Genomic DNA, 11486 nt, shown 5'->3' on the forward strand with positions numbered 1-11486 from the left:
TAGAACATTTTTGCTTTTTGTTTAAAAGTGTACATTATTTGAGCCGGGCACTGGTGGCTCATGCCTGTAATCCTAGCTACTCAGGAGGCTGAGATCTGAGGATCGCGGTTCAAAGCCAGCCCAGGCAGGAGAGACTGTGAGACTCCTATCTCCAATAAACTACCAGAAAACCGGAAGTGGCGCTGTAGCTCAAGTGGTAGAGCACTCACCTTGAGCTGAAGAGCTGAGGGACAGCGCCCAGGCCCAGAGTTCAAGCCCCACGACCGACCAAAAAAAAAAGTGTACATTATTTGAAAGCAGAGGGTATTAGTAATTGTTTAAATAAAATGATCATCATTTGTGAAGTTACTTGAAAGTTTATATTTTGAAGTAAAGTGACCTTTTTTTCTCTTTTAGCCTCTAGTTAATGAAGCTAAACTAGCTGTTGGAAACATTAAGCCAGAATCTCTTTCAGAAATTCGCTCACTACGTATGCCACCTGATGTAATCCGAGACATTCTTGAGGGAGTTTTAAGGCTGATGGGTATCTTTGATACATCTTGGGTGAGCATGAAAAGGTTAGTTTTTGAGCCTGTGCAAAATGTTATTTCAACAATGAATTGCACCTTCTTTCAGAGTTTTTAATGTTTATTTTTCTCAAGCAGATCTTTATCTAAATATACTGTGCCCTGAAATTTCAGGTTGTTCTGTATTATCATATGTCAAAATCCTAAGTATCCTCTCCCACTAAGTGATTGTCAAAAGTGTTGATAGAGGAAGAAAGGAATGCCATAGAATTTTTAATTCTTACATAGTAGAAAAAGCACTGGTTTACAGATTTACAATCTCTTTTCAGTCTTATATTTTGAAGGTGAGGAAGAAGAGGTAGTGATACAGGAGGGAGGGAGAGAGAGAAGAGAGGGAAAGAGAGCATGAGTGCAAGCACATGCTTATGCCACAAATCATATGAGAGATACGATCTAGCAAAGTGGGAGGATTAATATAACCTGAAGCCATGGGCTTCACTCAAGTTCTGCATTGGGATTTGGATTGATAGTATACTACTAGTCTTTAAACAGATTAGCCTATATTAGTTATATACAGAGGGGTTTCATTGCTACATCTGCACACGTTTGTCTTCCAGTGGATCCAAATACCTTAGAAAGGAATCATGAAGTTTCCTTACATATCATAGAACATTTGAATAGTTCACATGATGGGAGTGGAATAAAATTTTGTGATTCTAATATTTCACTGAGGCTATTTTAAAAATGGTTACTGCATACTAATTTTTTAGTATTTTTATCTTTAAGAACTTGTACAAAGGGGTTTTAATTCAGTATGTCAGCTTATGAGTACAATGCATTTTGTTCAATGTCACTTTTTCCATCATTCTTCCTGCAATATTTTAGTATTCTTGTTAATTAAAAGTACATGTATGTGATATTTTCAGAAATAACCCTTTTTAGCCTTATTTGAATTTGTATTCTTTAATTTTAGTTTCCTTGCCAAAAGAGGTGTGCGAGAAGACATTGTAACCTTTGATGCACGAAATATTCCAAAGGAAATAAGAGAAAGTGTTGAAGATCTGCTTTATAAAAATAAGGCCTCTTTTGAGTCAAAGGTAATTTTTAACAGTTAGACCATAAGCACCCTTTTCTATGCTGTAATAATCTGCTTTTTATTTTTATTTTTTAATTATTTTTTTGGTTGGTTGTGGGGCTTGAACTCTGGGCTTGGGCGCTGTCCCTGCGCTCTTCAGCACAAGGCGAGTGCTCTATTGCTTGAGCCACAGTGCCACTTTTGGTTTTCTAGTGGTTTACTGGAGATGTCTCACGGACTTTCCTGCCCAGGCTGGCTTTGAACCATGATCCTCAGATCTCAGCCTCCTGAGTAGCTAGGATTATAGACGTGAGCCACTGGTGCCCAGATAAATCTGCTTTTTAATATGGGATGCATTGTCATTATTAATTGTTTTGATAGTCTAAAGTCTAAAATTTAAGAAAAGTTAGAAACTATATGAAGGTTTGTAATAGTAGGCATCATAATTGGGAATTAGTAACTAGAATCCAGGTTACAGGAAGGTAGGTTATTCTCTTAGTAGTAAATTCCCAGCTTGCCATGCTTTTACTTTCAACTTATAAGTTAAGATGCTTTATTCCATGTGCTTGTCACATTATAGCAAGTCTCTGGTAGAACAAATTTCAGTGGACTGTCTTAAGTTCCATAATCTGATGTGTTTTGGATCCCTTATGGTGTCATGTACATCTTCCTTGACTCCAATAACAGTGGTTTCAAAATTATTCTTATTTACAAAATGTCTGTCGCATATAGAAGAAATGGAATCAATGCCTGCATATTGTTGTGAGTGTGGCATGTATTTATTGAAAATAAGGTAATTAGTTTAGGAGGTGGAACATTTTATGATAAGTATGTGGCTCTAAAAGATATATTTTTCTTAATCAGTATAGTTCAAAAATTTCATTAAGTAGAATATTAAATACATGGCTTAAATAAAATGTGTTGAAATTAACTTTGCATTTGTTTGAAATTTGGACTGGGGTGTTGGATAATGTCTAATGAAATCTTTCAGAATGCCAAGCGTGCCAGTACAGCAGCTGCACCTTTGGCTGCCTGGGTTAAGGCCAATGTACAGTATTCCCATGTCTTGGAACGAATTCAGCCTTTGGAAACTGAACAGTCTGGATTAGAATCGTGAGTGAAACATAAAACACAACAGTTCTGACATCTGGATTGCCAGTTGATGAGTGTGTTATATTGTTAGTAATTACTTTGGGCTTTTTAAGGAGCTAACATTATAGAATTTAAAATGAGTTATTTGAAAAGAAAATTAAAAATTAAACAGGTTAAAAAAGAAGCACTTAGGAAGTAGATAGCAGAATCAGCTTTGCTGTCATTTCTTGTTGTAGGGGTAATTTGGTAAAACTTCCTTTAGGAAGAACACAAGCTTTATAAAGGAATAATACTGAAATACAAAAGAATGGTACAGAATTATGAGCTTTTCTGATTGTTTTCACCATAAGTTCTAGGAAGTATTTAGTATATATATTTCAGAAGTGTGTCTGGGCAGGTAGGGAGATTTAGTCATTTACTTTGGAGCTTAAAGATCTAATTTTTTATTGTTACCAAATCAGGATTGTATTTTATCAATTTTGTTCTACATGCAGACCAAGAAGTTTATTCGGCGTTATAGTGTTTGACATTACTGGTTAACGTTATGCTTCTGGCCAAAGACTTTACCTCTCAGCTTCTGAATTTTTCAGTATAATTGAATGAAGTTCTTGTGTTAAATAACCGCAATTATAATATCTTAATACAAAAAGGTACTCTTTTGAGAAGACATTTGGTCAGCTATTCCAGTTATGCCTTGCAGAAATACACAGCAATACATAGCTCCCTCTCATTCCCACATTGCTGCCTGTGGTTAGTTTTTCACATGTCTCTCCTACTATCGTACTACTTCCTTTTGATTTTTGCTAAATTTGAATGTTTTTTAAATTTTACTTTTAAAAGAACATCAATTCCTCTTACATGAAAGACATTACTGCTCTCAGGATGTTGTTTGTTCTGTTTTTTTTTTTGTTGTTGTTGTTAATTTCCCTTTTTCTCCTATCTTTGATAATTCCATTGTAATTTTTCTGTATTTGTTTGCTTTTCTTCAAGTTAGGGTCTTTCTAGACACTTCTGGTCTGTGGCAGTCAGTGATTAATTGTGAAGTACTGGAACTCTGATTAGCAGCTTTGAGTGTGTTGTTGACTCCTTGGCTGTTGATGTTGCTCATCATTGTAGGTGATCAAGTATAGACGGGCCTTGGATGGTAGCCCTTCACTATTCATATTTTTCAGAAATGCTATTTATTTTTCTCTAAAAGAATCCTCATCTCTTCACATAGGATTTGGTTGGGGTCAGTGGAGTCCATGGGTATAAGCTAGACTTGGTGCATTTGGGGTTAGTTGGAGGATAGTTTGCTTTCAATAGGGGAAAGATTGAGGTCTAAACTTTATAATATGGACTAATAAACTTTGCATTTCACTTCATCATTACCTTTACATATAGATAATGTTATTTTCTTCCTATAGGCATTTAGTTTGGGCTTTATATGTCCTGGTATGTCAGTTACCACTTTTCAGAATTGCCTTGAAATTTCTCCTTTGCCACATTCTTCTCTTTATCTTTGATATATCTGTGTCTTTGTGGGGGGTGGGGGAAGAGCTGGAGATGATACAATTAACATATTATGGTTGATTTCAAGTTCATGAGACTAATACTTTTCTACAGTGCTACACATTGAATCTGGGGTTTTATGTGTTTGCATGTGCATGTGCACACATACTTGTATATATTTTGTGCTTTATTTTAGCTCAGTAGAATTCAGGGAAGAAGAAGAAATTATGTGCTTAATCTACTATTTCATCTAGAAGTCTACATGTACAGTATTTTTAAATATAGGATTCTAGATATGGCATGGTTGGGTCCAAGAATGCATTTTAATTTTGCCACTGCTTCTCAGTTTAAATTCTAATCAAATGTAATATTACTGACAGTTTTTATCTTTTATGTTTACTACAAGTTTACCTTTGAAAATGCTTCTGCTGCCTTACTGTTGAGACCTTAAGTAGAATGACTTTTATAATACTAAGTTAAATTTTAGGAATTTGAAGAAAACTGAAGACAGAAAAAGGAAACTGGAAGAGCTTCTTAATTCTGTTGGTCAAAAGGTATCGGAACTCAAAGAGAAGTAAGTTTTGAAGTGCATTTTGGATATTTGAAGTATACAAGTTAAATTGCTTTTAAACTCTTGAAAGTCCTAATCTGATCACTGTTTTACTTCTTCTACTATACCATTCTAATGCGGGGAAGGGTATAGAATAATACAGAATTGATTTCTTTTTAAAGAACACCACCACTACATATGTTCCCACACACTTGTGAGAAAGTCGAGCAAGAGGAACTAAATGTAATGAGTTAATGCTGGGACTGTTCAGATTTGACATTACCTTCTTTTTAAAATTTTATATTGGGGATTAAAAGGGCCTTGTACATGCTAGGCTAGGGATTTTATCATTGAATTACATCCCAAGCCTTTGATCTCTCCATTTTAATCCTGTTTGACAATTTGAAGCTTTGGCATTAAAAAAAACAGAAATGGATGAGTTGATTTAACTTAATATTTACTATAGAACTATTAGAAAATATAGTATAGTGTGAATTGTAACTAAAAAATGTACTTTTTTATTTCCAAGTTCTGAAGGTCAGCATTATTTAGTAGAGCTTTTTTAGATGATGGATGTGTTCTGTAATCTGCACTATCCACTGTGGTACCACATAACCATGCAGACCTGTCAATCATACCTGTTTAGTATGTCCAAAGAATTAAATTTGTATTTAACTTAAATAGACCCGTGGCTAGTAGCTACCATATTGGATAGCTCACTTCTAAAGGCTCATGTCTAGAGGAGGAAAGATAAGGGCAGAACCAATGAAATACACCGGTAAATTCATGGAACTCAATGTAAAGCTTACTATACATGAATTTTAGATCCTCTACTGATGATTGTTGAGACTTTTACATTATGTGGTTGGGGTTTAGGTTTTTTTTTTATCACTTTAACAGGAAGTATAATACTTATTATGAACTGTTGGTCTAAGAATTACATGAGATGCTATTTTTTTGCTACCTGGTACAAATCTGGGCATACTATATTTGACAAAGATATGGTAAAACATTACCATAATAGTAAAAATAATACAATTTGCAAGTATTTTTCAGGAAAAAAATTTAAAAGTTATAAGCTCTGGTAAATAGTAAAAGAGAAATGATATATACTGGATATTTAACATGAGTTTTAAAGATGACATTACATGTAAAGGATTGGATATTTGAGGCAGAGGGTATGTGAGTTGCAAGATAGGCCAGGCAAATGGAACATACTGAAGAACAAAGGACTTCAAATGCAGGGTCATTTTTGTAATAATTTCAGGGTTTGACACATATTTTGCTTGACTAGAACAGAAAGAGAGATTAGATTGGTCTTAGAACAGGATTTTCAATATCATATGGAGACATTTGTAATGTAGTAGGATGTGGAGGCTCTGTCAAGAGTTTTGAAGTAGACAGAAAATTGCTTTAAATATATTTGTTGGCATGTTGTTTTACTAATTATATATAAGTATTATCATTAAGTACTGGCAGAAAAGAATACTATACTACCCACAGATAATTTCATTAAGCATCTGTTAGATTCTTTCTGTTTTTAATTTAAATTTAATGCTTTGATAGATTTCAGAACAGGACTTCAGAGGCTGCCAAACTTGAAGCTGAAGTAAGCAAAGCACAAGAAACAATCAAAGCTGCAGAAGTCTTGATTAATCAGCTTGATCGAGAACACAAGAGATGGAATGCACAGGTTTGTTTGAGAGTTGTCAGAAAAGAAGAGAAGAAAGGAAAGTGGAGGATCCATTAGTTTTGGACAAATGATTTAGCTATTAGTGGTCATTAAGTAATCTTTAAGTACATCATCTTTATAGGAATGGATTTATGAAAGAAACCCATTCCCCTTTTAGTTACTGTATTATATAGGGGAAGGCAATGAACATGACCTCCTGGAAATTCAATACTCTCCTTAGAAATTTTTTGAATTTACCTTCCCCAGGACAGAAATTTTTGAATTCAACACTGTTGGCCATTTCTTTTTTTTTCCTTTTTTATTGTGCTGGTCCTGGAGCTTGAACTCAGGGCCTAGGTTCTGTCCCTGAGCGGTTTTACTCAAGGCTAGCACTCTACCACTTGAACTACAGCTCCACTTTTGGCTGTTTTGGTGCTTAGCTGGAGATAAGAGTCACAGACTTGGCCTGCCTGGGCTGCCTTTGAACCTTAGCTAGGATTAAAGGCATGAGAAACGGGTGCATAGCATGGGGATGTTAGCCATTTCTTTATTCTTTAGATGTTGTGTCATATCAACTCTGTTGGTTTTGTCTCTTAAAAAAATTTAAACCTGATTCCTTCCTTGACTTGATTCTTCTTATTTGCTCATTTAATAACATTGATGATCTTCAGTATTGTTTTCTTCTCTTTTCTGATGATGAACAGAGCTATGGTTTTCTTCTTCATGTCACCCGGTCCCTGTGATAAACAGAGCTGTATTTCTTCACTGCTGAGCTTAAAAGTCCTATTTCCAACACACATTAGACATTTGCTCATAGTTGCCTCTCAGGAACCAAACGCAGTGTATCTTCATGAACTTCCTTTCTTTTCTCATTCCACATCTCTGTTAGTAGTTAATTCACTTATTTCTTCTAACTATTAAATAAAAATAGGTGGATTATTTTCACTTATACATTATTTCATTTCCATATCCAATTTTTTTTGTATTTGTCTTCCGTCCTTCATACTAGTCTTTTCCTTGCATGTGTGTATGCTTGTATGCGTGTATGCCAGTCCTGGGGCTTGAACTCAGGGCCTGTCCCTGAGTTCTTTTGCTCAAGGCTAGTGCTCCACCACTTGAACCACAGCTTCACTTCTGAATTTTTATTGGTTAATTACAGATGAGACTCATAGACTTTCTTACTTGGTCTGTCTTTGAACTATTATCCTGAGAACTCAGCATTTTAGGATTATAGATGTAAGCCATGGGCACCCAGATGAATTGTAGACTTTGTGTGTGTGTGCATGTGTGTGCGTGTGCGTGCGTGTGTGCATGTGCGTGTGTGCGCATGCGTGTGCACATGTGTGTGCGCGTGCACACATGCATCTCTCCTAGGGCTTGAACTCAGTGTCTGGGTGCTGTCCCAGAGCTTTTTTGCTCAAGGCTAGTGCTCTACTACCTGAGCCACAGCTTTATTTCCAGCTATTTTTGGTGCTATGAGGCAGGAGTCTCAACCAACTTTGTTTCCAGGGTTGGCTTGGAACTGCAGTCCTCAGATCTCAGACTCCTGAGTAGTTAGGATTACAGGCATGAGCTACCAGTGCCTGACTTACGTTACTCATTGCTGGCTTAAATCTTCTCAGTGACTTGTGCACAGGTTAAAACAGAAATCTTTTTTTTACATTGTATAGAGAAAACTTATCAGTCTGCCTCCAGACAGTTTCACTTCTCTCTCTCTTCATTCCTTCTGTATCACTATCGTTTCCAATCAATTTTGTGCTTTATCTGCACCAAAGTTTCCATTAGTCTCTGTGTCTTTATCTTCGTTTATATATTGTTTTAATCTTATTTTACATAGTGATGCAAATTTACTCTGCATTCATTATAATCCTCAGAAAGTTTTAATGACAAAATCTACTTACTTCTACAAATAGGATGCCATACCATACCATACAGCAATGTCTGGAGTCTTGTTGATATATGGCTTCTCCACTGATTCCAAGACAAAATGTTAATTACATAAACTAATATATGAGGTTTTTTTTTTAATAAGACAAAACTCTGTGATGTTGTCAACTTCTTCCATGTTAGAACACAGCCATATCCATCTCTTTCTCTCTTGCTAGGTTGCAGAGATATCAGAGGAGTTAGCTACTCTTCCGAAAAGAGCTCAACTAGCAGCTGCATTTATTACCTACCTTTCTGCTGCACCTGAATGTCTCAGAAAAACCTGTTTGGAAGAATGGACCAAATCAGCTGCTCTTGAAAGTTTGTGTTTATTTATTGATGATTTATATTTTCAGTGTACTAACAATGTACTTTTGACATCTGTTATTTTTTTAAATAGGAAACATTTTCTGATGTTTAAAATTTTGGGTGTGTTGTTAGATATGCCAATTTTAAAAATTGTTAAAAAAGTTTTTTCTTTGCGAGTCTCCTGTTCCTAACCACTCTTATGAAACTGAAACTAATGAAGTATTTGTGTTATTGTATGAATGCAGCTAAATATTTTCTAGAATTTCATCTCAAAATAAGATGCAGAGATTTCAAAATTCCCTGTGAATTTTTACAAAATTGTTATGGTTGTAAAGACTGACTTAAAGCAAATACAGTTTTTTTTTTGTCGGCTCTTCAGCTCAAGGCAAGCGCTATACCATTTGAGCCACAGCACCACTGTTGGCTTTTTCTGCTTATGTGGTGCTGAGAAATCGAACCCAGGGCCTCATGCATGCAAGGCAAGCACTCTACCACTAAGCCACCTTCCCAGCCCAGCAAATACAGTTTGAATTCTTACTACTTCTCAAAATGCTTTGTCCCTCTTGGGTTTAGGTGCTAATCTTGGACAAGTGGATTTAAAAGTAAATATTGACATAAAACTTTTGCTACTCTATATTGTATTGGTTTTATTCCCTTTGTCCAGTACAGATTATTGCAGTGAAGGATTACTGCTGTCTTTTAACTTTTCAGAATTCGATCTGAGGAGATTTCTTTGCACTGAAAGTGAGCAGTTAATTTGGAAAAGTGAAGGCCTGCCATCAGATGATCTTTCCATAGAAAATGCTCTTGTGATATTACAGGTAATTAATTTACTCGGAGGAGGGTAAGCCTTTGGAAATCATATTTGCCAAAATAATTTTTATTTTTACTGGTATTAATTGAAAATACTTTTATGTTCTGAGTAGTCATTCACAGTGAATACATAGAAATTGCCTTTGAATTAACTTTAATTATAGCTCATATTTGCTTTATGTTCAGTATTGCTGAATAGTTATATTGACTTAAATGACAAAACAAAAATTATTTTAAAATTTTTTTAGAATTTTACCTTATTAAAATAGTCAACATTTTATCTCAGTTCTAAGGTAGACTAGAAAAATTAAAATAAATTGTACATAAAGGTGTAATTGGTTAACATCATTGTTAACATACTATGAGATTTGTGATATTCTCTATATACTGGAGTCCTCTTATGAGGACTAGGTAGTTTTGATTTCCAACATTCAGAAAATTAGTAAGTATACTAAAAGTTTTCTGAGCTTCTTTCACAGTGAGGTTTTCCTAGGCTGTAGTTATTCAACAATTTTATTGATGCTACAAAAACCTTTGATGTTCATAGTTATTTCTGCTGGTCTTACAGAGATGTTTGAAATTCTGTCATTTAGTCTGAGTATCTGCATTACCTGAAAGGAATCAGTGAAATCCTCGTCTTTGGCCTTTCAACAGGAATTGATGTGTGTTAACAGAATGTTTATTTGACCTAGTCTCTGAGGAGCAGGCAAACTTTAGCCACACACATTCTAGGTTGTGGGTTACTTGGGCTGTGGTTTATATCTGTTGTCCTGAAGTAATTATGTTTTATTTTACTTTCAAAAATTTACTGATATGGGCAATAAGCTAATCTTTTTAACATTGAGAAAGTTGGTAATAGAGAAATCAAAGCACTTGATACAGAGGTATGAAAATAGAGGAATGACATCCATTAAAACTGCTTAAAGAAGGGGAAGGGAGATAAGAAAGGTTAGTAGAATGATGAATCAAATTGAAATACATATTACGCACGTGTGGAAACCCCACATTTTGTACACTTAGTACATGCTAAGGGCAAAGCTCTTCAGAACAGATCAGAATTGAGTTTGCTTTTGACTTTTTATGCCTCACCTTTGATCATACTTTTAAATCTACCTGTGACAAAAAACTACATTTTTCCAAAAGTTCCAAGCTTGTTATTTCCTCTCCCTGTTGTGCTGTTTTCACTCCCAAATGCTTTGTTTGCTTCTTTGCCTTGCTAATCTTGCTTGGCTTGGCTTAAAGTATTTCTTAGTGGCCCACCATCCCAGTCACCCTTCAGTAGCATCTTGTGCTGTTCTTATGATGAAATTGTCCCTTTTGCTGCTTTATTGAGCATGAAGTCATTGTACTACTTTCAATATTCCTGTAGCTAATATCTAACACAGGTAGAAGAGTAAATGCATGAATGAATGAATGCATGAATGAATAAGGGAATGGATGAATGAAAGCTCATCACTTAAAATATATTACAATTTTTATTTAAGCATAACTACATTTTACAATTGTACAATTTTTATTTAAACATAACTACATGGTACAGAGATAAACTGCATCAGAGAAGTTTTATGTAAGCATTTCTAGAGAGGTATAAGATGAAATCAAAGTACCATTGAATTTGTTAAACTCTTTTCCTTGCTAAAAATACAGTTTCAAACCTTCTTTTTTATTTTCTTAAACTGCATCAGATCATTGGTATGCAATCGTGGGTAAGAACTTTTCAAATTTTAAAGTAGTTATTTTTGTAGTTAAGCAACATGAGAATTAGGAAATGTAAATTAGAAGTGAAACTAATGTAATGTTTACAAGGCTATTTACTAACCATAAAATTTGGCTAGGAACAACATATATAATGGATCAGGAAGTGAAACTTCTAGAAACAGATGCTAGGCCAAGATCATACAGTCATGTTGCATAGGAAAACTATAGTAAAGCTGTTTTTTTTTTTTTGACTTTTTTTTTTTTATTGTAAAGATACTATACAGAGGGTTACAGTTACATGAGTGAGGTAATGAGTACACTTCCTCTTGAACATTGTTAGCCCCTCCATTGTTT

The 11486-nt window shown here is 34.9% G+C and overlaps 1 protein-coding gene across 1 annotated transcript in view; it reads left to right on the top strand.

Annotated features, from left to right (window-relative positions):
- Dync2h1 (dynein, cytoplasmic 2, heavy chain 1) overlaps positions 1–11486 on the top strand; it is a 174419-nt gene that overhangs the window by 73884 nt on the left and 89049 nt on the right. Inside the window, exons 57-63 of the mRNA XM_013009687.1 lie at positions 397–557; positions 1480–1603; positions 2573–2694; positions 4652–4738; positions 6281–6407; positions 8492–8633; positions 9333–9442. Coding sequence (XP_012865141.1) covers positions 397–557; positions 1480–1603; positions 2573–2694; positions 4652–4738; positions 6281–6407; positions 8492–8633; positions 9333–9442 — 873 coding nt within the window. The remainder of the gene's footprint in view (positions 1–396; positions 558–1479; positions 1604–2572; positions 2695–4651; positions 4739–6280; positions 6408–8491; positions 8634–9332; positions 9443–11486) is intronic.

This window comes from Dipodomys ordii, unplaced genomic scaffold (genome assembly GCF_000151885.1).
Source record: "Dipodomys ordii isolate 6190 unplaced genomic scaffold, Dord_2.0 Scaffold10, whole genome shotgun sequence".
Taxonomy (NCBI): Eukaryota; Metazoa; Chordata; class Mammalia; order Rodentia; family Heteromyidae; genus Dipodomys; species Dipodomys ordii.